General features: G+C 43.7%; 1 protein-coding gene across 2 annotated transcripts in view; it reads right to left on the bottom strand.

Moving 5' to 3' along the window:
- Window positions 1-17,447: 17,447 nt before the first annotated feature.
- The window catches only part of GLDN (gliomedin), a 66,344-nt gene continuing 56,912 nt past the window's right edge, over window positions 17,448-26,879 (bottom strand). Inside the window, exons 4-8 of one of the 2 annotated variants that reach the window (XM_073877452.1) lie at window positions 25,127-25,255; window positions 22,348-22,431; window positions 22,124-22,249; window positions 20,996-21,146; window positions 17,448-18,372 (exon numbers count right to left, since the gene is read on the bottom strand). In XM_073877452.1, coding sequence (XP_073733553.1) covers window positions 17,895-18,372; window positions 20,996-21,146; window positions 22,124-22,249; window positions 22,348-22,431; window positions 25,127-25,255 — 968 coding nt within the window. In that variant the 3' untranslated portion in view covers window positions 17,448-17,894. The remainder of the gene's footprint in view (window positions 18,373-20,995; window positions 21,147-22,123; window positions 22,250-22,347; window positions 22,432-25,126; window positions 25,256-26,879) is intronic. The other variant, XM_025884244.2, reaches the window with a different exon arrangement.

The raw sequence follows: 26,879 nt of genomic DNA, 5'->3' as shown, positions 1-26,879 counted from the left end.
CATCCACTTAACCCTACATTATAAACCTTCCCCACAGATTCCCTGAAGCTCCTCACAGAAACATAAGCTAGTCATGTATTACTAGGCGGATCTTTGAACTCCATGGGAGATTCTTTAACATAAGCTATGTGTACACAAAAGCTTAGCACCTGAAGTAGGCAAAAACAAATCAAAAACCTTTGACTTACCTCCTACCCAAAACTCAAATCTGAGTCTTGGCTCCTATGTTGCTCCAGAGTAAAGGAGAGTATACACAATGATGAGAAGAGCCAGAGGGGAAAAGCTTGTGAGATTTTATTACCCCAATCCCTAAAGAAAAATTGGCCCAGCTCTCCACCCAGGGTAGATTTCAAGCCTAAATGCTCTGAGAGATTTCAAAAGGAGGGAGAGAACTTTTTACTGTCAAAGCAGTAAGAAGTTCTAGATTTACCTGCTTACCTGAAACAAACAAAAAATATACAAAACAATGGTTCTCAAGACACAGAACATCAGGCAGTGGAGGACAGGGATCCCTCAGAGGTGAGCATTATCGTCCCAACTTATTACCTGAAGAAAATGTCCAGGCCACAAACAAGGAGGGAAAACCAGGCAAAGCTTGATGATCTTGTCTGAGTTATCAAATAGAACTGGGCATCTGGGGAGTGCAAGATAGAGTGGGCTGAGAAGAGGGCTATGAGAGAGGTCTGCAGAATTTCTTCTTCATGTATTCAGCTGAACATGAGTCAGTGCATCTTTAGGAGAAAACTACTGGTGGCCAGGAAAAGAACCACCTGAAAGGATGAGAAGAAACAATTGAATCACACTAGGCTAGAAATAGTTTATACTCTAACCAACCAACCAACCAACCAACCAGGAAACCTCCTCATTCACAGGGCGTTAGGTACTCATAAGAGTTTTGCTGCAGTGGGGCGCCTGGGTGGCTCAGTCGGTTGAGCTTCTGCCTTCTGCTCAGGTCATGATCTCAGGGTCCTGGGATTGAGCCCCACATTGGACTCTCTGCTGAGCAGGGAGTCTGCTTCTCCCTCTCACTCTTCCACTGTGCTCTCTCTCTTAAATAAATAAATAAAATCTCTTAAAAAAAAAAAAGTTTTGCTGCAGTAACGGGACAAAATTAGTGAAAGACACTGCTGTAGTCCCACCTAAGAAATCTAAAAAGGAAAGGATTAAGCTATTTTCAAACAAACTACCAACTCAGAACACAGTTCCAGAATATTTATAGGAATACAAAAAGAACGAGCAAGGTAAAATTCACAATGTTTGACATTTAATAAAAATTACCAAGCATGAAAGGAAGTAGGATAATATGAGCCAAATGAGGAGAAAATTCAACCCATCAGAAAATGGTCCAGAAATAACATAGGTGACAGAAAATGATATTAAAATAGTTGTTTTAAATACATACTATATGTCCAAGAAGAGCTTTAGACATATTAACTGAAGAGAATAAAGCATTTTTAAAAAATCAAAACTTCTAAAAATAACCTACAGACTGCAATGTCTGAGATGAAAAATACCTGGATGGGATTCACAGATTAAACATTGCAGAAGAAAACAGCACTGACTGCGAAAATATAATAGAAATTCCCAAAAGAAACAAACCCTGGAACAAAGTAAACAGCCTCAGTGAGTTGAAGAAAACCATTAAACAGCTGAATATATGTGTTCTGGGGTTCCTACACAGAATGGGAGTAAAAAATATAATTAAAGGCTGGGACCCTAAGGGAAGATGGTGCAGTAGGAGGACCCTAAGTTCACCTCGTCCCATGGATGCAACTAGGTAACACTCACATCAGCGTAAATAATCCAGAAAATGACCGGAAGACTGGTAGAACAAACTCCACAACTAAAGGTAGAGAGGAGACTACATCAAAGAAGGTGGGGAGGGGAAAGATGTGCAACAAACCATGGCCATCCATGGTCTCGAGGGAGCTGGTGGAGCAGAGAAGGCTGATAAACAGACTATCACCCTGGGAAGACGAATCCCCATTTCATTTGGCTTTGAAAGTGAGAGAGACCAAATCTTGCAAGTTCTTACAACCATGGAATTTAAAACCTGGAATTTTAAAAATCAGGCTCAGCTCTGGGAGAGCCCTAAGGAAATTAGGAAGTGGAGTCCCCGCACTTAAAGGGACAACACAATAAACAGCCAGTGAAAATCCAGCATGGAAGCAGCAGATTGAAAAATGCTGAAGGCAGAAGGGAGAGACAGTGATTTATTCATCTCAGAATGTGGTCCGAAGAGGCAGGGATCTCAAGAAGACCCCTCCAGGAACAAAGGAGCTGGCATGCACCATTTCCCTCCCCTGCTGCCCCCCCCGCCACCCCCCCCGTTCACCTGCGGGAACCAGCCCAGCATCGACACTCACTACCTAACTTGCTTACACCAAGCCCTACCTCCCCACCCCACACTTTGATCTCATTTTCCAAAATGACCAGCACACCCCTTATTAAAATACACCCCTCCTGGCCAGGGACCAAGCCTTACCTACAACAGGCAAAGAGAGCCTCTGCAGATGACTGGACTGAAGGAAAAAGCAGCCAGGACTCAACAGAACACAGGCAACACACGTAGGAAACACTTGCTGAAGCACCAGTCCCTGGAAAACAGGAGACACTGCACTGCAGGGCACTGTAGGACCTCTTCTTCATAAGAGCATTAAACTTCAAGAGCAGGAGACTTAGCTGACTTTCATAATACACAGAAACAGACACAGAGACAAAATGAAGAGACAGAGAAATATGTCCCAATGAGAGAACAGGACAAAACCACAACAAGAGACCTAAGCGAAATGGATAAAGTAAATGTGCCTGATAAAGAATTTAATGATCATAAAAATACTCACCGGCCTTGAGAAAAATACTGGAGGAAATCAGTGAGACCCTTAACAAAGAGATAAAAAAGAACCAGAGATGAACACAATAAATGAAATTAAAAATACACTTGATGGAATAAATAGCAGGCTAGATGAAGCAAAGAAATGAATTCATGACCTGGAAGATGGAGTAATGGAAATTAATCAAGCTAAGCAAATGAGGGAATAAAGAATTAAGCAAAACAAGAATAGACTTAGGGAACTCAGTGATTCCAGCAAATGTAATAACATTCGCATTAAAGCGATGCCAGAAGAAGAATAGAGAGAAAAGGGGGCAGAACATTTATTTAAAGAAATAATAGCTGAAAACTTCCCTAATTTGAATGAGGAAACATCTAGATCTAGGAGGCACAGAGATTCCCCTCAACACACACACCAAATCAACTCAGGAGTTCCACACCAAGACACATAGTAAATTAAAATGGCAAAACGTAGTGACAAAGAAAAAAAATCTTAAAAGCAGCAAGAGAACAGAAGACAGGTACGTACAAGGAAAAACCCATAAGTCTATCAAGCGATTTTGCTGTAGAAACTTTGAATATATCATGCCACTCCCTTCTGGCCTACAAAGTGGTGAAAGTAGGGTACTAAATGAGAAAAATACGAAGCCAAGAATACTTCATCCGGCTAGGCTGTTAGTTGAAAATAAAAGGAGAAATAAAAAGCTTCCAGGACAAACAGAAAATAAACGAATTTCCAATCACCAAACCAACCCTACAAGAAACATTGAAAGGGGTCCTCTAAGCAAAGAAAGAGCCCAAAAGTAACATAGACTAGAAAGGAACACAGACAATATACACTTAACAGCCACCTTACAGGCAATACAATGGCACTAAATTCATGTCTTTCAATAGTTACCCTGAATGTAAATGGGCTAAATGCCCCAATCAAAAGACACAGGGTATCAGATTGGGAAAAAAAGCAAGATCCATCAGATATGCTGTCTGCAGGAGACTCATTTTAGAACCAAAGACACCTCCAGATTGAAAGTGAGGGGGTGGAAAACAATTTACCATGCTAATGGACCTCAAAAGAAAGCTGGGGTGGCAATCCTTATATCAGACAAATCAGATTTTTAAACCAGAGACTGTAATAAGCGATGAGGAAGGACACTATATCCTACATAAAGGGCCTATCCACCAAGATCTAACAATTGTAAATATTTATGCCCCTAAATGGGAGCAGCCAATTATATAAGCCAAAATCATATTATATATATATATATATAACAAAATCAAAGAAACACATCGACAATAATACAATAATAGTTAGGGGACTTTAACACTCCCCTCACTGAAATGGACAGATCATATAACCAAAAGATCAACAAGAAAATAAGGGATTTAAATGACATACTGGACCAGATGGACTTCGCAGATATGTTCAGAACATTCCATCCCAAAGCAACGGAATACACATTCTTCTCTAGTGCCCATGGAACATTCGCCAGAATAGATCACATCCTGGGTCACAAATCAGGTCTCAACTGGTACCAAAAGATTGGGATCATTCCCTGCATATTTTTGGATCACAATGCATTGAAACTAGAACTCAATCACAAGAGGAAAGTTGGAAAGAACTCAAATACATGGAGGCTAAAGAGCATCCTACTAAAGAATGAATGGATCAACCAGGAAATTAAAGAAGAATTTTAAAAAATTCATGGAAACAAATGAAAATGAAAACACAACGGTTTAAAACCTTTCGGTGCAGCAAAGGTGGTCCTAAGAGAGAAGTATATAGCAATACAAAACTTTCTCAAGAAACAAGAAAGGTTGGGGTGTCTGGGTGGCTCAGTCATTAAGCGTCTGCCTTCGGCTCAGGTCATGATCCCGGGGTCCTGGGATTGAGCCCTGCGTCGGGCTCCCTGCTCTGTGGGAAGCCTGCTTCTTCCTCTCCCACTCCCCCTGCTTGTGTTTCCTCTTCCACTGTGTCTCTCTCTGTCAAATAAATAAATAAAATTTAAAAAAAAAAAAGAAGCAAGAAAGGTCAAATACACAACCTAACCCTACACCTAAAGGAGCTAGAGAAATAATAGCAAATAAAGCCTAAACCCAGCAGAAGAGAAATAATAAAGATCAGAGCAGAAATCAATGAAATAGAAACCAAAAGAACAGTAGAACAGATCAACAAAACTGGGAGCTGGTTCTTTGAAAGAATAAGATTGATAAACCCCTGACCAGACTTATCAAATAGAAAAGAGAAAGGACCCAAATGAATAAAGTCATGAATGAAAGAAGAAAGATCACAACCAACACTGAAGAAATACAAACAATTATAAGAACATATTATGAGCAACTCTATGTCAGCAAATGAGACAATCTGAAAGAAATGGATGCATTCCTAGAGACTTATAAACTACCAAAACTGAACCAGGAAGAAATAGAAAACCTGAACAGACCCAGGTCCAGCAAGGAAATTGACACAGTAATCAAAAATCTCCCAACAAACAAGAGCCCAGGGCCAGATGGCTTCCCAGAGGAATTCTACCAAACATTTAAAGAAGAATTGATAACTATTCTTCTGAAACTGTTCCAAAAAAATAGAAATGGAAGGAAAACTTCCAAACTCATTTTATGAGGCCAGCATTACCTTGATCCCAAAACCAAAGACCCCATCAAAAAGGAGAATTACAGACCAATATCCCTGATGAACATGGATGCAAAAATTCTCACCAAAATACTGGCCAATAGGATCCAACAGTACATTAAAAGGATTATTCACCACGACCAAGTGGGATTCATCCCTGGGCTGCAGGGTTGTTTCAATATCCACAAAACAATGTGATACACTACATTAATAAAAGAAAGGACAAGAACCATAGGATATTCTCAATAGATGCAGAAAAAGCATTTGATAACGTACAACATCCTTTCTTGATTAAAACTCTTTACAGTGTAAGGATAGAGGGTACATACCTCAATATCATAAAGGCCATCTATGAAAACCCACAGTGAATATCATTCTCAATGGGGAAATACTGAGAGCTTTTCCCCTAAGGTCAGGAACACAGCAGGGATGTCCACCATCACCACTGCTATTTAACATAGTACTAGAAGTCCTAGCCTCAACATTCAGACAACAAAAAAGAAATAAAAGGCATTCGAATCGGCAAAGAAGTTGTCAAACTCTTACTCTCTGCAGATGATATGATACTTTATGTGGAAAACCCAAAAGACTCCACCCCAAAACTGCTAGAACTCATACAGGAATTCAGTGAAGTGGCAGGATATAAAATCAATGCACAGAAGTCAGTTGCATTTCTATATACCAACAACGAGACAGAAGAAAGAGAAATTAAGGAGTTGATCCTATTTACAATTGCACCCAAAGCCATAAGATACCTAGGAATAAATCTAACCAAAGAGGCAAAGAATCTGTGCTCAGAAAACTATAGAATACTCCTGAAAGAAATTGAGGAAGACACAAAGAAATGGAAAAACGTTCCATGCTCATGGATTGGAAGAATATTGTGAAAATGTCTATGCTACCTAGAGCAGTCTACATATTTAATGCAATCCCTATCAAAATACGATCAACTTTTTTTCAAAGAAATGGAACAAATAATCCTAAAATTTGTATGGAATCAGAAAAGACCCTGAATAGCCAGAGGAATGTTGAAAAAGCAAAGCAAAGCTGGTGGCATCACAATTCTGGACTTCAAGCTCTATTACAAAGCTGTCATCATCAAGACAGTATGGTACTGGCACAAAAACAGACACATAGATCAGTGGAACAGAAAAGAGAGCCCAGAAATGGACCCTCAACTCTATGGTCAACTCATCTTTGACAAAGCAGGAAAGAATGTCCAATGGAAAAAAGACAGTCTCTTCAACAAATGGTGTTGGGAAAATTGGACAACCACATGCAGAAGAATGAAACTGGACCATTTCCTTACACCACACACAAAAATAGACTCAAAATGGATGAAAGACCTAAATGTGAGACAGGAAACCATCAAAATCCTAGAGAAGAACACAGGCAGCAACCTCTTTCACCTCAGCCACAGCAACTTCTTCCTAGAAACATCGCCAAAGTCAAAGGAAGCAAGGGCAAAAATGAATGTTTAGGACTTCATCAAGATAAAAAGCTTTTGCACAGCAAAGGAAACAGTCAGCAAAACCAAAAGACAACCGACAGAATGGGAGAAGATATTTGCAAATGACATATCAGATAAAGGGCTAGTATCCAAAATCTATAAAGAACTTATAAAACTCAACACCCAAAGAACAAATAATCCAATCAAGAAATGGGCAGAAGACATGAACAGACATTTCTGCTAAGAAGACATCCAAATGGCCAACAGACACATGAAAAATTGCTCCACATCACTTGGAATCAGGGTAATAAAAATCAAAACCTCAATGAGATACCTCCTTACACCAATCAGAATGGCAAAGTTAACAAGTCCGGAAATGACAGATGTTGGTGAGGATGTGGAGAAAGGGGAACCCTCCTACACTGTTGGTGGGAATGCAAGCTGGTGCAGCCACTCTGGAAAACAGTATGGAGGTTCCTCAAAGAGTTGAAAATAGAGCTACCCTACAACCCAGCAATTGCACTACTGTGTATTTACCCCAAAGATACAAATGTACTGAACTGAAGGGGCATGTGCACCCCAATATTTACAGCAGCAATGTCCACAATAGCCAAACTATGGAAAGAGCCAATATGTCCATCGACAGATGAATGGATAAAGAAGATGTGGTATATATACACAATGGAATATTGTGCAGCCATAAAAAAAAAATGATATATTGCCATTTGCAATGTCGTGGTTGGAACTAGAGGGTATTACGCTAAGCGAAATAAGTCAATCAGAGAAATACATGTATCAATTGATCTCACTGATATGAGGAATTCTTAATCTCAGGAAACAAACTGAGGGTTGCTGGAGGGGAGGCGGGTGGGAGGGATGGGGTGGCTGGGTGATGGGCATTGGGGAGGGTATGTGCTATGGTGAGCGCTGTGAATTGTGTGAGACTGATGAATCACAGACCTGTACCTCTGAAACAAATAATACATTATATGTTAATAATTTAAAAAAATCTGAAAATCCTGCCAAATCTGGCATCATGAACTAAAAGTGAATTAGAAGTTAAAGGATAACAATCAGAAATAAAGAACAACAAAACCCCTACATCTCCCAAAAGTCAGAACTTGTTGATTCAAGTTTCTTCTATTGTTTGCTTATTATAAAAGCAGTATATTCTCATTGCAGAAAATAATGATAAAAATCCTATTAGGAACACTCATAATTCTACTAACCCCGAGTTGGGACAAAACTCAAAAAGCCACTTTGTGTCTCAATTTCAAATCCTTCTCTGTGCAAGTACACAGACACACACGCACATACACACATGCGCTGATATTAGTGAATGCTCTTTTTGTACCTCAGTTTTATATCCATATTGTGTTCTATTTTCTGGATAAATCATAACTTAGTCAACCAGTCTCCTTTTTTTAAGACATTAAAAATTATTTCCAGCTTCTCCCTAATTCATATGACACAGGGCATGTATAATTGGCTGAAAATTAATTAGAAATAAGAAGGCCAAAAGGATTTTACAGCAAAATAATTATCAATATGTGGAAAATCCAATAACTGGGGCTATTCATTGGTGATCAATTTCTCATTTTCTAAAAGAAATTTTTTTAAAGGATTTTATTTATTTGACAGAGAGATAGAGAGCACAAGTAGGCAGAGAGGCAGGCAGAGGGAGAGGGAGAAGCAGGCTCCCCGCGGAGCAGGGAGCCCGATGCGGGGCTCGATCCCACGACCCTGGGATCATGACCTGAGCCAAAGGCAGCGGCTTAATTGACTGAGCCACCCAGGCGCCCCTGAAATTTTCATTTTCACCAGAGTTTTTTATGACCATTACAATAAGAATAGCTAGCTAGAAGTTCGTAGGCCTTTATTTGTATCAATCTTAGGCCTTTATATGTATCAGTGTCAGAATTTAAACTAGATCAGTCTTAACTGAATGCTTTTTGACTGAGTAGTTTTTAACCACATTGTTGGCCACTGGCAAGTAGGCATGTTTATAGCACCTTTTCTGACTAATAGGGCCTTTCCTCCTAATCTGTTCATATACAATTAACAAAAAAGTTTCATTATTTTCTGTTTTTGCTCTGGTCATATGAATAAAATTCTGTTTCCTTGCTTAAAAACAAAACAAAACAAAGTGCTGAAAGGAAAACTCTTCAGCCAAGAATATTCTATCCAGGCTATCATTCAGAATAGAAAGAGAGATAGAGTTTCTCTGACAAACAAAAGCTAAAGGAGTTTATGACCAGTAAAACAGCCCTACAAAAAAATGTTAAAGGGGACTCTTTGAGTGAAAAAGAAAGACCATAAATGGGAGTATGAAAAATAAGTGTATCTGTAAACGTCAGGCAAGGGATTCACAAAATAAAAGGATATAAAATAGGACACCATATAACTAAAAGATGAGGGAGGAGAGGAGTAAAGAATGGGTTCAAACTTAAGCAACCATCAACTTCATATAGACTGCTCTATGCAGAAGATGTTATTTACAAAGCTAATGGTAACCACAAATCAAAAATCAGCAATAGATATGCAAAATATTAAGAGAAAGGAATCCAGTATATCATTAAAGAAAACCAGCAAACCATGAAGGAGAACAAGAAAGGATCAGAGAAAAACTACTGAAACAACCACAAAACAAGTAACAATAAAAAAAAAATAAAATACATACGAAATCCTGCTGACTATGGAAAAAAAAAAAAAACAAGTAACAAAATGGCAAAAATACATATGTATCGATAATTACTTTGAATGTAAATGGACAATGCTCCAATCAAAAGACATAGGGTGGCAGAGTAGATAAACAACAACAACAACAAACGACCCATCTATATGCGGCCTACAAGAGACTCATTTCAGACCTAATGACACATGCAGACCAAAAGTGAGAAGATGGAGAAACACTTATGCAAATGAAAGTGAAAAGAGAGCTGGAGTAGCAATACTTGTATCAGACAAAATAAACTTTAAAATGAAGACTGTAACAAGAGACAAAGAAGGCATTATATAATAACAAAGGGGACAATCCAACAAGAAGATATAATAATTATAAATATTTATGCACCCAACATGGGAGCACATAATACATAAATCAGTTCATAACAAATGTAAAGGAAACTAACCGATAGCAATACAATAATAGTAGGGGCCTTTAACACCCCACTTATATCAATGGACAGATCATCCAAACAGAAAATAAATACAGTGGCTTTGAATGAGGAATTGAACCAGATGGACTTAACAGATGTATTCAGAACATTCCATCCTAAAACAGCAAGAATACACATACTTTTCACGTGCATATGGAACATTCTCCAGAATGGATCACATGGTAGGCCACAAAACAAGTCTCAAGAAATTCAAGAAGATTGAATACATAGTGGTTAAATAATATGCTATTAAACAGTGAATGGGCCAACCAAGAAGTTGAAGAGGAAATAAAAAATTCATGGAGACAAATGAAAATGAAAACACAAAGATCCAAAATCTTTGGGATGCAACAAAAGCTGTTCTGAGAGGGAAGTTTATAGCAATACAGGCCTACCTCAAGAAGCAAGAAAAAACTCAAACAACCAAACCTTACACCTACAGGAGCTGGAAAAAGAATAAAAAAGCCCAAAACCAGCAGAAGGAAGAAAGTAATAAAGCTTAGAACATAAATAAATGATAAATAAATAATAGGACAGATCAATGAAACCAGGAGCTGGTTCTTTGAAAGGATCAACAAAATAGCTAAATCTTTAGCCAGACTCATAAAAAAAAAAAAAAAGGAAAGAGATAAAGAAAACATGGTGGTGAAATAACACCAACACCAGAGAAATAAAAAAGGCAAGAGAATGTTATGAGAAATTATATGCTAACAAATTGGACAACCTAGAAGAAATGGATAAATTCCTAGAAACATCTAACCTACCAAAACTGAAGCAGGAAGAAACAGAAAATTTGAACAAACTAATTACCAACAATGAAGTTGAATCAGTAATCAAAAAACTCCAAAACAAAAGTCCAGGACCAGATGTCTTCACAGGTGAATTCTACCAAATATTTAAAATACAGTTAGTACCTATTCTTAAACTATTCCAAAAAAACATATAAGAGGAAGGAAAACTTCCAAATTCATTCTGTGAGGCCAGCATTACCCGGATGCCAAAACCAGATAAGGACACTACAAATAAAGAGACTACAGGCCAATATCACTGAAGAACACAGATCCAAAAATCCTCAAGAAGATATTAGCGAACTGAATCCAAGAATATACTGAAAAAGTCATTCACCATGATCAAATGGGATTTATTCCTGGGATGCAAGGTGGGTTTAATACTCACAAATCAATCAGCGTGATACCTCACATGGATAAAAACCATGTGACCATTTCAGTAGCTGCAGAAAAAGCATTTGACAATGTGTAACATCCACTCATGATGAAAACCTTCAACAAAGTAAGGTTAGAGGGAACATAGTAAAGGCCATATACGAAAAACCCACAGCTAACATCATACTCAATGGTAAAAATCTGAGAGCTTTTCCCCAAAGATTGGGAACAAGACAAGGATGTCCACTCTCACCACTTTTATTCATCATAATACTGGAAGTCCTAGCCACAGCAGTCAGACAACAAAAAGAAATAAAATGTATCCAAGTTAGCAAGGAGGAAATAAAATTTCCATTCTTTGCAGATGACATGATACTATAGATAGAAAACACTAAAGACTACTGAAAAACCACTAGAACTGATATATGAATTCAGTAAGGTCCTAGGATACAAAATCAATATACAGCAATCTGTTGCATTTCTATACACTAATAATGAAGTAGCAGAAAGAGAAATCAAGAAAATAATCCCATTTACAACTGCACTAAAAATAATAAAATACCCAGGAATAAACTTAACCAAGGAGCATCTCTTAGAGACCCGTACTCTGAACACTATAAAACACTGATGAAAGAAACTGAATATGACACAAATAAATGGAGAGCTAGTCCATGCTCATGGATTGGGAGCAAAATATTATTAAAATGTCTATACTACCCAAAGCAATCTACACATTCAGGGAAATCCCATTAAAAATATCACCAACATTTTTCACAGAACTAGAACAAACAATCCTAAAACTTGTATGGAAACAGAAAAGACCGCAAATAGCCAAAGTAATCTTGAAAAGGAAGAACAAAGCAGGAGACATCACAATCCCAGACTTCAAGTCATATTACAAAATATAATCATTGAGACGGGGTGGTACTGACACAAAAATAGACACATAGATCAATGGAACAGGAACAGAATAAGGAGCCCAGAAATAAACCCATGGTTATATGGTCAAGTAATCTTTGACAAAGCAGGAAAGAATATACAGTGGAAAAAAGTCTCTTCAACAAATGGTGCTGGGAAAACTGGACAGCAACATGCACAATGAAACTTGACCACTTTCTTACACCGTACCCAAAAATAATCTCAAAATGGATGAAAGACCTAAATGTAAGACAGGAAACCATCAAAATCCTAGAGGAGAACACAGGCAGCAACCTCTTTGACCTCAGCTGCAGCAAATTCTTCCTAGAAACATCGCCAAAGGCAAAGGAAGCAAGGGCAAAAATGAACTATTGGGACTTCATCAAGATAAAAAGCTTTTGCACAGCCAAGGAAACAGTCAACAAAACCAAAAGACAACCGACAGAATGGGAGAAGATATTTGCAAATGACATATCAGATAAAAGGCCAGTATCCAAAATCTATAAAGAACTTCCAAACTCAACACCCAAGGAACAAATAATCCAGTCAAGAAATAGGCAGAAGACATAAACAGATATTTCTGCAAAGAAGACATCCAAATGGCCAACAGACACATGAAAAATTGCTCCACATCACTCAGCATCAGGGAAATCCAAATCAAAATCTCAATGAGATACCACCTCACACCAGTCAGAATGGCTAAAATTAACAGCTCAGGAAACAAAAGATGTTGGCAAGGATGCAGAGAAAGGGGAACCCTCCTACAATTTTGGTGGGAATGCAAGCTGGTGAAGCCACTCTGGAAAACAGTATGGAGGTTCCTCAAAAAGTTAAAAATAGAGCTTCCCTACAACCCAGCAATTGCACTTCTAGGTATTTATCCAAAGGATACAAAAATACTGACTCAAAGGGGTTCACACACCCTAAATGTTTATAGTGAAACTATGGAAAGAGCCTAAATGTCCATCAACTGATGGAGATGTGATATATACATACAATGGAATATTCCACCCATCAAAAAGAATAAAATCTTGCCATTTGCAATGACATAGATGGAACTAGAGGATATTATGCAAAGCAAAATGAGTCAGAGAAAGACAAATATCATACGACTTCACTCATATGTGGAATTTAAGAAACAAAACAGATGAACATAGGGGAAGGGAAGGAAAAATAGAATGAAATAAAAACAGAGAGGGAGGCAAACCATAAGAGACTCTTAACTCTAGGAAACAAACTGAGGGTTGCTGGAGGGGATGTAGGGGGGGATGGGGTAACTGGGTGACGGTCATTAAGGAGGGCACGTGATGTAATGAGCACCGGGTGTTATATGTAAGTGATGAATCACTAAATTCTACCCTTGAAACCAATAGTACACGCTATGGTAACTAACTTGAATTTAAATTTAAAAAAAATGAAGTGACAAGACTACTATTTTTTTATGGATGTTTCTTTTTGCTTTGTAATCTATTACTTATGAAGAGTCCTCATCAATGCATGCACGGGCTACCCAGTAGCACAGACCCTTTAGGGGGAGGTTAGAAAGCCCTATAGGTCATGGCAACAGGTTCTCAAACAGCATTTTTCATTATATGGGCCAGTTTTATTGTAAATTTGTTGTAGAACCAAGAATCCTTTTTTGCTCAGTGCTGGTATGAAGTGTTAACTACCTAATCGAACAGGCCGGCAGACAGAAACTGTGATGCCGTGGCTGAGACCCATTTCTGCAGCCCCTGAATCAGGCTGTGAGAACAACAGGGTCACTCTGATTCTCTGCAGGGATGAACTATAAAAATAACAACGGTAATTTCTCAAGAATTGTACAATTTCTGTAGCATTTCTCATTTCACATAGAAAAATCCAAGGAAGTGGGGCGCCTGGGTGGCTCAGTTGGTTAAGCGTCTGCCTTCGGCTCAGGTCATGATTCCAGAGTCCTGGGATCGAGCCCCGCATCAGGCTCCCTGCTCGGCTGGGAGTCTGCTTCTCCCTCTCCCTCTGCCCACCCCCCCACTTGTGATCTCTCTTTAATAAATCTTTAAAAAAAAAAAAAAGAAAGAAAGAAAAACCCGAGGAAGTAAGATACTGTTATACATTTTACAGAAGAAACAGAGACGCTGAGGGACGAAGATCCCTGCCCCAATTCACACAAAGTCAGTTTTTAAAAATCTGTCCTTTTTTATTTTTAGGCCAAAAGGTGATGTCCTTTTCAAGTTGCTTAGCCTATGTCAATAAATTAGCAGATCTCCATTGCATTTATCTGCTTCTGATTCTAGTGACTCGTTCTACATGGTAGTTTTACAGAGTTTTCATGTTTTCCTATAGAGAACACATAGTCCACAGCAACAACTTCTCAGTTTTCAGAAGGAGTTAGCCAATTGCAAGAGTTTCAACAGAGAAGAAACCAAGGTCATTCTTCAATAGTATTGTTTTTGGTGGTTACTTTTTCTTTTTAAACGTGACGTGAATTAAAAAGAGAAAAATAAGAATACACTTGTTTTGACATGTGATTGTATTCAGCAGTGATTACTTTGCTAACGTTAAATAATGACAACCAAAAAGAGCCATTCACCACGATTCATTTGTTGCTCAGAATGGTTCAGATCTGTGGTCACAGCTTGGAAATTGTGGCTTTTAATAGCACGCTCCACCAGATCCCAGCAGCAGGCTGAAAACGGAAAAGCCCGATCCCGTGCTTCTTCAGATGGTCTGACATCAAATAGTCACGGCCCACATGTCCTCTTGCACTTGGGAAAGGACTCCTGGCTCTTCAAGGATTGTAGGGTCTCATTTGACCCCTCACTTTGCAGCCTTGAAGGTAATAGGACTGGGTGGGGGGGAGGCGAAGACCAGAACACCTCATTTTACAACTTTCACCCCAGAGCTGTTTCTCTGTTCTAACACCTGGGCTTAGTGATACACTGAGACCGTGAGTGCTGCATGGCTTCAATAGGACACGTTATCAGTTTGAGAGAAAATGTTTTGAAATAGGGTCCGGCCTACAGTTGAGGTTGGGAGGACGGTGTTATTTACCTTCCAGCGGAAAGCTATTTACTTTAGATGAAAGAAGAATTAGAGCATTATCTGCTTTGATTCTGACATCAGAAGTGCAGATATTTGGAAAGTGCTTTAAAGCAACTTTGATTATAAGTGACAGTGTAAACTTCTAAAATGATATCTTGACTTAAAAACATTAGTTCTATTTTAGCGGTGAGCCCAAACCTTTTTTTCTTTAAAGCAGTGCTTGCAGGCAAGAATGAGTAAAATCTTAAGTTTTTCAAGTCTTAAAAAAATCTCTCCTCTGTAAAGACAAACTTCCAGCCATATTATAGTGTTACCCATTATACCTCTGTCAGATTCCCTTATCCTGATATTACTCTGCCACGGGAAAAAAAAAAAAAAATCCCAGAATGAGCTTTTCTAGCAGTAAGTATATGATTCTATCCCCACAATTAAGGGAGCCAGGATAACTCATATCAAGACTGAGGTTTCTAAAAAATTTGTTCTAAAAGGAGTATGTGCTCATTCAATAACCTTTTTGGGTTGCTACCATATATACAATTAGTATTGTATATATTACTGTTACTAATACCACTATTACTATGAAACTATATTCATATCCAGGTCCCCTGTGTCCAGAAACAGCAACACATATATTTAAATACTTTAACTAGAAGACTAGTATTTATTAGATGCCTTGATCTTTTTTTTTTTTAAGATTTTATTTATGTGAGAAAGAGAGAGAATGAGAGAGAGAGAGCACGAGAGGGAAGAGGGTCAGAGGGAGAAGCAGACTCCCTGCCGAGCAGGGAGCCTGATGCGGGACTCGATCCTAGGACTCCGGGATCATGACCTGAGCCGAAGGCAGTCGCCCAACCAACTGAGCCACCCAGGTGCCCCGATGCCTTGATCTTAACATGAATCTGAAGTGTATTTTTTTCAAAGCTATGCTGCCATGACAACCAATCTGATAGAAAAGTGGAGAAAAAGTTTCAAATATCGGCTCTTTTGAGAATACAACAGTAACAAAAGTTCCCAGTAGCTGCCTAAGTGTTTTCAGTGATGAGGGAGATTTAAATATTCAAATGTGTATAGCCCCTAAGTTTTCAAATGCTTCTATTAATACGGTATAAAGCCACAACTCAGGGCCACCAGGTACGAACTGGAACTTGGCGGGGGGAACCCCCGAGCGTGTAGCTCTCCTCCCGCACATACATGAATTCAGCGAAGGCAAAGTGATGAAAAATCCCTAGGTCCCCTTCCTGGCTGTGGGACCCCAGTAACTTTCCAGATTCCTCTCTTCTCTTGGCAGCCCTGCCTGGACTCCAGGCTGCAGAATGTCTGAAGAGCTGCTTTGGCAGAAAATACATACTTAAAGGCATTCAGGTGCAAGTTCAGCTGGATTTTTCTCCTCGTGTCCAAGGGGACCCAATCACATCCTTTAAAACCGTATTAGGGAAAGAACAGTTTACGAACTGCTTTTGGGGAGGGCCACTTAATTTTATGCTGTTCTCACTCTTCCCGTCGACCAAACACTCAAACCATGTCAATTATTCCTTCTTAGTGTGGAACAAAACAAAACATAACAAACAGCCCCTGGTGAATAAGCCCAAAAGTCAGGCTCACTTTGTATCCTAGATCAGGGGTGGGCAAACTTTTGCTGTAAAGGGCCAGAGGGTCTAGTGTTTTAGGGGCCCCTACTCAACTTTTCTGCTATGACTTAGTTCTGCTGTTGTAGAGTAGGAGGAGTTACGAACTAGGATACAGAAGCAAATGCGTGTGGCTGCGTTCCAACACAACTTACAGAAAGCCGCAGTGGGCATGCTTGGTCTCAGGGCCATTGTCTGTCCGTCCCCGTTGTAGATAGCAGCCACGGACGGTGCCTCTCCCGAAAACTGCCCAGTGCTTCCCGTGGCGCTAGCCACGTTCATGCCTACTTACACAAGATTTCGTTCTCTGAGAGCAGAGGCGTGGCTGTGGAAGCAGCGGCCCGGGGGACTTGAGGAGGCAACGTTTATCCACCGCTGCAAATCAGCATGATCAGAGATGGACAGGAGCCTGGAAGGGCCTGTTTCTGTTTCATTAGCAAACCTGAGCGTGCAGCTGTGCCTGGCTTTTGCTAATCCTGGAGCGGCAATCAGGAGCTGAGGATAATGGTCATTCTGGTGCTGGGGTGGCAGGTGCGGAGGCAGGGAAAGGTAATAAATTATTGGCAATCTGATGCCTCCGCAACCTGAAAGGGTCCACGTGGCTTCCGAAGGCACTGAAAACAAGTCAGTACTCAGGAATTCACTGCTCAAGTAATTGGGCTTAGAAACTCGGAGGTAAATTTGCTTAGCACGTGGCTAAATACCCCCAAACCAAAACCAAATGTGGAACAGTTGTGAGAATAGCAACAGCCAAGAGTCACAGAGTTTCTGACAGGTAGAGGAATTCTTGCCAATCATCTTCGCCAGCCTTTTCGTATTACCGGTCGGGAAAATGAGGCCCAAAGAGGTGGGGGGGGGGGTGTAACCTGCCCAGCTAGTCTGTGGGGAAATCACCAGATCTCAGCCACTTTGACTCCGACTTTGCTATTTTCCCTGAAGGCATCTGAACTTAAAGGGGGTTCCCTGACCATATCAACACCCATGTCATGAGGTTATGACAGCTACGTACCTGGTTACCCTAGAGACAGGATTTATGTTGGGATATAAATGATGCCAGAGAACATGTGAAGGTTACTGAGGGGGAGCAATGCATCTCCTCACTGGTTTAATGTAGATAACAAAAACCGCACAGGATAAAGCATTAAATGGCCGTCTTCCCACGAATATAAGTGCTGGTCTCTCATGTTGTATGATAACATGGCAAGAGCGGACTGGGAGGTTCTCAAGTCCCAGTTGGCGCTGACCTGTTTCTGTCCTAACAAATCGAAAGCAAACGTGACCCTCGCATCTTTTGTGTCTGTGACATACAGGACCCCTCGGGCAATGAAGGCGTTGCCGGCCTTGGCTTTGGGGTACGTGGTATTGATGTGCCTCTGCACAGAGAATGTCCTCTCATCCAGCTGGGCGACGAGAATGCTCGAGCCATCCGCACTTGAAGCGTAGATAATCCAAAGGCCCTTCTCATCCACAGCTAAATTGAAGTAAGTCTTGGAATTGGCAAAGAGGTATTTTCGATCAAAATACAGGGCATTTTCAAGCTTCAGAGTTTGGGATGTTTCTTTGCCAAAATCAAATCTGAAATGTGTAAAAAGGCAGGTATGAGTCAGCACTTTTGTGGACAGTGGTGGCTTTGTTTGTGGCTATGCTCTATTAAACTGGGCAGGGCCTGGGACTCTGCATTTCTAAGTTTCAAGTCATGCCCGTTCTACAGGTCTACCCACAATGCTCTGTGCACCAAGGATGTCAAGGATGGTGACTCCATCTGAGTGTCCCCCTGTGAGCCACGTGACCCCAGGAACATTCCTTACCCTCATGACTCCTCCGGGGTTTGCTAAGCTCCTGAAATGCCCTCTCTAAGATTCTTAGACCTGCAGGGGGCCTTAAAAAATGAGCTAGTCCAGTCTTTTCATTTTACAAATGAGAATGGAGAAGTGACTGGCCCGGGAACATAAGTAGCCAGAGTTTGAATTTAAGTTTTCTAACTGCATGTTTGGGGGTTCTTCCTCTACCCCCTGCTGGAGTTTTTAAGACAAACATGTCACAGTGGTCTAAATGAAGCAGGAAGTCGGCAGCTGAGAAGAGATGTAGCCAAGGCACGGCCCTGAAGTCAGTTTTCTCATCAGGAAAGTGATTGGATACCTTGAGCTACAGCATGGAGTCCCTTGCCCTCGGCTCCGGGAGGCTGTCTGATTTGGCAGACTCCACACCCAGACCAGATCAGAAAAGTTGATTGTGATTCAAGAGTTACCTAACTCCAGGAATGAAAATTCGGGAACATTAGGCTAAAAGAAAAGAACACAAGAGGGTGCCATTGAGCAGCAGAAGAAATGGGGACAGTGGGGCCGTGGCTGCGCACTGGAGCCTCACAAGCTGAAAGCCTTTTAGGAGACCCTGAAGTAAGTGTGAAAAAAAGCCAGAGGCGAGTGAGGGCTTGAGAGAGCCTACCGGCCCAGCTCAGCTCACGGGCTTCTCTGTCCTCCGAATGCCTGAAGGTCAGGACTGCCATTGCTCTGGTATTGGCGCCCGGCGGCTGTGTTTCTTTTCTTTCTTTCTTTTTTTTTTTAAGATTTATTTATTTATTTTGAGAGAGTGAGAATGAGAGAGAGAGAGAGAGAGAGAGAGCACATGAGAGGGAGAAGCAGACTCCCTGCTGAGCAGGGAGCCCGACGCGGGACTCGATCCCGGGACTCCAGGATCATGACCCGAGCCGAAGGCAGTCGCTTAACCAACTGAGCCACCCAGGCGCCCTGGCGGCTGTGTTTCTTGAACACAGCCCGGGGGCAATAAGGAGCTACAGTATTACATGAGGAGAAAGGGCACAGGAAGGAGTGTGTCTGGGGAGTTCTGGCTTCTAAACAGGGTGGGTTGGTTGCTGTTTTCTGTTAGCATGAGACTGTCCAAATGAGGTAGCTAGGGACATGCTGAAATGATGGGGGAGCTGGGAGAGGGGAAAGAGAGGCCAAGGGGGGATGATTCCAGCCACAGCTGACGTGTGTCCCGTCCCCAGCCTAACCCACAGTCCAATGCCAGCAAGGTTGTTGTGTCTGGGCCTCATCGGGGAAGGGGGTGGAGGGTGAGAGAACAGGGACCCAGTTTTCCTGCAGGTCCTATCTCTTGTTTTGAATGACTCGGACCATGGCTTTCATAATACTGGCATTAGTTCAGATACGGCTGCTGCTGGAGGGCTGCAGAGGCTCTGGTCCGTCTCCTCACTCTTACTTGAGGACCTGCAGCCCACGGGAGGTGGTGTCTTGTCCAAGGCCATGGAGTAAGTAGGCAAAGTTGGAACCTGAGGTCCCCGCTTTCTTGATTTGCCCAAGATGACCTATTTCTGCCTCTAAAGCCCAGAACTTGGTATCTTCTTAAGCCACAAAGACAGAATTTTAGCAATTCTTTTGGGGAGCCAGGAAGACATGGCTCAGTCTACCCAGGTGGCCACCTCTCTCCCCCTTGGGAGAGCAAAGAGGAAGAGAGGTGGCCTGGCCAGGGCCCCATCGGGACGACAGATCAATCTGAACACAAAGGCACCTGACTTTGGGGCGCCTGGGTGGCTCAGATGGTAAGGTGTCTGCCTTCGGCTCGGGTCATGATCCCGGGGTCCTGGGATCGAGCCCCACATCGGGCTCCCTGCTCGGCGGGAAGCCTGCTTCTCCCTCTCCCTCTGCCTCTCTCCCTGCTCATGCTCTCTCTCTCTCTCTGTATCTCTGTGTCTCAAATGAGTAAATAAAATCTTTACCAAAAAAAAAAAAAAGGCACCTGACTTTGCACTGTGTTCAGTCTTTAGTCTTCAATGATCTGAGCTGTGAGGTGGAATTCTTCACACCTGAAGTTCTTCAGAATACACCTGACTTCGGGAGGTGACACCTTCCTGACAGGAGAGTGCTAGGTTCCTCCTGCCTCTTTTTTCAAAGGATGAGAGAGTGGCAACTCTTATCACTCCAGATCTACTTCTCTCTGGCTCTAACCTTACTCCTGGTGTCCCACCAGCAATACGGCAGACCCCAGGCCAGGGCTGGGTCATGTGGCTCACTCCCTGTGTCCTGTGGTTCATTCAGCCAGCAAGCCCTGACTGGCCCCAGTGTGCCAGGCTCTGGGGACAGAAAGATCCCCACCCCTAAGTAGCTCTCAGCTAACTGAAACACTACACGGGTGCTGTCTGGGATGCGTGAGGAGGGCAGCAGCAGCCCGAGGGACTCACCTCACTATGGTGTTGGAGCCTCCTTTGTGGTAGTAAAGAGAGTTGTTGTGAACGGCATGCCCACAGCCATGGAAATAATACGGCAGGTGCACGAGTGTGTAACTGCCATTCAGCAGTGAGGGCTGGTCTTTGAATTCCTTTACCCTGATGCCTGCAGGGGAGAAGCCAGGGACAGGCATGGGAGTGAGTCAGGGGAGGGAGGTAAAAGGACGGAAGTTGAGAGTGAGGGGTCTTGCAAGGGTCCGCGTCCAGGCTGGAGTCTCAGACTCCCAGACTCAAAGGCCAATTCTCTTCTCTGGATTCCTGAACCGACCTTCCAAGGTAGAAGCCACAGAGTTGGCTTTGCTCCTCCCAGCACAACTGCATCGCTCCCTCCCAGACCACTCTAGACTGTTTATAAAATCTTCTATCGGACTGACAGAGGCCTGTACCGGGAACAGTGAATACTTGGCCCTTGTGCAGTCCCCTTTCCCTGCTCCTGCCACTGCTAACTGAGCGGTCCTCCTTCCTTCTGAGCCACAGAGTCCTTCTCAGCTGGTAATCTGGGCAGTCACCGAGCCCTGAGGAGATGAGGCAGTGTCTCAGCTACCACTCTGACCAGTGAGTATGGCCAGATCCCTTCTGGCACGAGGCTCCTGCTACCCCCACTGGGAACCCCTGACCAGTCCGTCTGGGGCCGCACAAGCGGGGTCATGCTTGGAGGCAGTATGCCTGCAAGAGGGCACCTCACCTTCTCCCCTGGGCTCTCTGTCCAACAAAGCTTGAAGAAAGATGGACAGTGCACAAGAATTTGTCTCCAGCATTTCTTCCACAGTATGGTTTTGGGCTTTATAATGCTGTCATCATAATGCTATTTGTTTCTTTCTGGGTACTCTGCCTAAAACTGGATAAGCTATATTGGGAGCGCCCTGGTCCCGCCCCTGGGCCCTGACCTGCAAGCTTTGTCCCCGGTGGGCTCAACTGAGAAGTGTGCTGCCTGCTCATTTGTGCTTTGGAAACCAAAGAGCAGTTGCGTGACACCAGTCAGCGGGGGTTTCAGACCCGCAGACCTAGAATGAGCCCGAAGGCAGGCACCCGACGGAGGGCACAACCCCCACGCAGATCTGCCTCCTTGCCAAGGGAAGGTACCTGAGAAATGTTCCGTCACCCAGATCCGCTCATCACTCTTGTTCACAGACTCTCTTATCCACGTCCCAAATGTCTCTCTAACTTTCAGTACTTGTGTTGGACTTCCAACAGAAGCAATCACGGATTCTACCAAAGGAAGAGAAAGGAAAATCCCTCATCTACCAGCTATGGCTTTAAGGCGTCCAATTTCTGAATTTCAAAACAAGACGCTTTGCTTCATGTACCTGCCAGTGGAGAAGGGTGATCCCCGACCTTCTCATCAGCTTTTCCAACCAACGTGCCATCATTCGGTGTAGCGCATGTCTCACCTACAACAGCGATGACAATCATCAGAAGAAACGCAGGTGGCACAGTGAGACTCGTGTAACTCTATAACTGGCGCTTTCCCCACTTCCCCCCAGGCTCTAGTCCTATAAGCATCCCTTACAATAGGCCTATCACATTTTTTAGTTGCTTGCTTTTAAGCAACAAGTCAAATACTTTCAATTCCCCCCAATCCCACGCCACCCCCACCCTCCACTTGGGGAGTTCCCAACAAGCTTTCCATAATCACAGTTGCTAAAATAATGCAATCCCAAGAGGAGGTCAGTCAAAGGGGAAAAGTGGCCTGTTCAAGCCTTCAGCATTGTGGGGTGGGGGGAGTGGAGAGCCATACTGACACTTTCCTGGCCCCCCTGGCCGGGTGGTACCACGATCATGGATTATATCTTCCTGGAAGGATTTACACTTTCAGGGAAGCTGACGGGGCCTCATAATAGGGTGGCCCCTTTACCTTGTCTTCCTGGACTGCAAAGGGAGGAACCACAGAGGAAGAAGGAGCCCAGAGATGTTTGAGCTCCTCTCCACCATCTCCCACCCGTGTTGGCTTTAAGGTCTGTGGGACATGGGTCCTGGAGAGGCGCCTGATTCACAGTTGGTGTGAGGCTATACCTGAGCTAGAAGTCATCCTACCTGGGTTGTAATTGTTCCCTTCAACAGACGGGCTTAATTCAGACCTTTGGTGAAGAGGTGTCTTGGGTTGGCAGAAGCAGGGCAGAGGGGAGGAAGGTGGCCAGTGTGAAGACACAGAGAATGGACTCGCTGGGGAGGCGGACCTGGTCTGGGGCAAGTCAAGCTTTCTGGAGTTCAGCCCACTTGCCTAGACCAATTCTGAGGGATTCAAATCACCTGTGAGTTAGGTGTTAGGGACACCTCCATTGTCCCAAGGGAAGCTCACAGAATAATCTATCAGTAAAATAAAGGGCAGGACCCCCTGTACTCTATGAGCCAGTGTTTCCCAGAAGTCCTCTTGCCCCCTGATGAGAGCAGTCTTGGGGACAGTGTCATTACTCCCCCACACGCAGTCCTGCTGCCTTGGAGTTTCATCTGCAGTTTCTGTTCAGGAACGTGGGTTTTGCCAGGAAAGGGATGGAGAGACCCTCCGGTTCTTAGTCTGAAGAAAAGGCTCTCATTAATTTGTGTTGTACCAACCTGCTTCTAAAGCTGTGGGGGCGGAGGGGGCTTAAAGAAATGGAATTGGGAGGTGAGAAGGCCAAGTTCAGATGCAGGATGCCTGGCAACCGAGGACTCATTTCTAGGAGGCAGAGTGGAAGATTATGGCCTCTCATTTAAAGCAGTTTTCACAACCCTGCGGCCCAGCCCCTGCTGACCAGCCTCTTAGTAGGCAGGTGAGGCCGGGGCAGGCGCCTCCCTACACACCCGTGTCCTGGCTGACACAGCCTATGGCAAACTGAGACTCTGCAAACGCTCAGGTCCGATTCCCCCCCTTCTCCCAGGGAAGGTTCCCACTCAGCTCATTCTCCAAGGGCCGCTGAACAAAGAGCTGCCGCTAACGGAGGGAGTGGTGCTGAACGCCAGTGAAGGGGCAGGGTGCTAACTGCTGGGCAGAATTATAATCAGGCTCCACTGACTGGAGGGTGGGGTGGGGTGACATCTTTGGAAGCACAGGTTCACCCACTCTGACGGCTGAGTGTGCTACCAAAATGTCTTCCCGAAAGAAGAGGGCACCTAACAAAACGAAAGACCAATTAGGGAAGTGGCAGTGAAATCCCCAGAAAGTGTGAAAGAAACTCCAGGCAGGATCCTCCCCCTCTTTGCTTCCCACTGAAGTCATGGTATCAAGTTGTGCCTTCTCCTGGCCTCAGCAGCTGAGTGGGTCCTAGGTCACCTCTCTGGGGAGAAGCTCTAGCCGTACCTCAGAAGTATTTTTCATTAATATGGCCCTTCATTTGTAATTAGCTTTCAGTCCCATGGCCACCTCTGTCACAGATTGGCCCACAAACAAGTCCTCTTGGCCTTCCAGAGATCAGGCGTCCCTTGTTCTTGGTTGGCTTAGTCTCAAGGTGTGAATTTCATCTCTGAAAGGAAGATGCTCTAAGAGCAGAGTTTTAGAGCCAGGCAGATGTGAATCCCAGCTCTGTCACTTCCTAACTGAGTGACCTTGGGCAAGCTACAGAGCTCCTTGGTGTTTCAGTTTGGGATCTGTAAGTTGGTGGCAATACCGATTCCCATGTCGTGGCACTGCTGTGAGCATCCAACGAACTAAGCACTTAGCACTGTGTCCCGCACGTGGTCAGCACGCAAAGCGTGGTGGTGGCGAGGGCAGAACCATAGTACCGTGGGGAGGTTACCAAGCCGAACCCCCCCCCATCTTCCCAGCATTAGCCAAGCCCTTCACGCTCCCAGAGTGAATGACTTAGCCTTTGAGACTCTTTCAGGGGAGAGGGATGGTGGTTTGGCAAGGAAGAGGAATAGTCTGGGGATAAATTGAGAGGAGGGTGAGGAGGGGAGGGTATGGGAGGCCCAATTCTAAACCTGCTGTAAGTTCTCACCCCCAGGGCAGAGCGCCCAAGCAGCCCAACGGCCTGGTGCAAGGGAGAACTCTCGATTTAGGCAAAATCTCCTCCCTCTGTTTAAGAAATCTGGTTGCAAAGCCTGGGTGAAGCCTGAGAGTTTGGGATCATTAGCCAAAGAGGTAGGATCCCTGGGGCAGGGGCTGATGACCTGAACACTGGCCATTGAACATGTTTTGCTGCCGGGGGCCTTTAGATCTTCTGCTTCCGGGGGGTCCTGGGGGACCTGGAGGGCCCGGAGGTCCAGGGGGGCCAGGCGGGCCTTGGTCACCTTTGGCACCTGGAGAGAGAGAAGGGGGGGGTGGGGTGAGAGATTGATTCAAGAGCCATAAACAGAGATGGGTTTCTCCCAGGGGAAAGGAGAATGAGCAGCTCCAGGGAGGACAGCTGAGCCCCCCTTCCCAGGCATAACTGTATTCTAGCACTCGTCCATGCAAAGTTGAGGATGCACCCATAGCAGACATTGAGTTCCAACCCTGTGCCAGGAACTGTGCTAAGAATTTTACAAATCTCCTACCCATTGTTCTTCCCAACCATTCTGTGAGATGGTATTAGTAGCCCCTCAGTGACCTGAGTCTTGGGGAAGTTCAGTGCTTTGCCCAAGGTCACCACTGGGAACAAGGCTGGAACTCAAACTCAGGTGTGTCTCATGACAAAGCTCATGCTCATTTCACTGGCCATGTTGAAGGATCTCAACCCTGACTACTTATTTGAGTACCTAAGGAGTTCTAATACAATTCTAGTGCTGGGACCCCACACAGAACAATTAAGTCAAAATGGTGGGGAGACTGGTCGTCTGTATTTTTGAAAGCCTCCTCATACGCTGCCAGGTAGGAGAAGCACCGCTCTGTGTGGTAGAAGAGATCAGGGGAGCCGGCCCAGCCTATGACCTTGGGCAGGCAGCTTAACCCTCCGATCCTGTTTCTTCATTTCCAGACTGAGTCTCATCCACCCTGTCTTGCCCTGGAAGAATCCACTGAGGTCACTGGCGTGAGTGCTCTAACTTTAGATGGCCAGTGTGCATGGGTACAGTCCTTTCCATGTGCTATTGTCTGGAGCATTCACAAGGATGCCATGAGGCTGGGCCATTTAGCCCTTTGGTTCTACCCTCCTGTCCTGAGCTGACTGGTGATCTCAGGCCTTATTAGTTGCCTCTTCCCAGCCAGACCAAATAAGCCTTTCCAGTCTCTCTTGAATGGGTAAGCCAGGGTCACAGAGGCCAGAGGCAAGTCCAAGCCCACTCTGAAAGGGGCAGAGATCTATAGGCAGGGCATATATGATCCACCCTCATATGCCTTGTTTGCTCTCTCTGCCCACCACGACACTCAGTTCTGTCTGCTCCCTGGAGTTGGGGTACACTCAGGGATGTTGCTTTCCTGAATGTTTTGTCAACACCCCTCACCTGTTCGGTAGCGTAGGGGAGTGCGATATTTGGGATGTGTAGATTCCTATATAACTGAAGTATAACATGGTCTCATATTTTCAAAGTATATTCACCTATATTTGATGCTGTCAAAAGACTTCTTAAATTTTATGTATTTTGCATAGCACCCTCCCTGTTTCAGAAACAAAGCATGCTAAACATAATTTGAGCTTTGGTCTTAGCACAGTACCTGGCAAACAATAGGTGCTCAACACATTTTGCGTGGCTAGATGGGCGACTGCTTCAGGGTCATTGTTCTTTTTTTTTTTTTTAAGATTTTTTGTTAATTTTTATTTGACACAGAGAGAGACACAGCGAGAGAGGGAACACAAGCAGAAGGAGTGGGAGAGGGAGAAGCAGGCTTCCCGCCAAGCAGGGAGCCCGATGCGGGACTCGATCCCCGGACCCTGGGATCATGACCTGAGCTGAAGGCAGATGCTTAATGACTGAGCCACCCAGGCACCCCTAGGTTCATTGTTCT

This window comes from Callorhinus ursinus, unplaced genomic scaffold (assembly GCF_003265705.2).
Source record: "Callorhinus ursinus isolate GAN/ISIS: 27379988/994484 unplaced genomic scaffold, GSC_fseal_2.0 scaffold25, whole genome shotgun sequence".
NCBI lineage: Eukaryota > Metazoa > Chordata > Mammalia > Carnivora > Otariidae > Callorhinus > Callorhinus ursinus.
The sequence above is the reverse complement of the archived record's forward strand: the minus strand, read 5'-3'. Positions and strand labels throughout refer to the sequence as shown.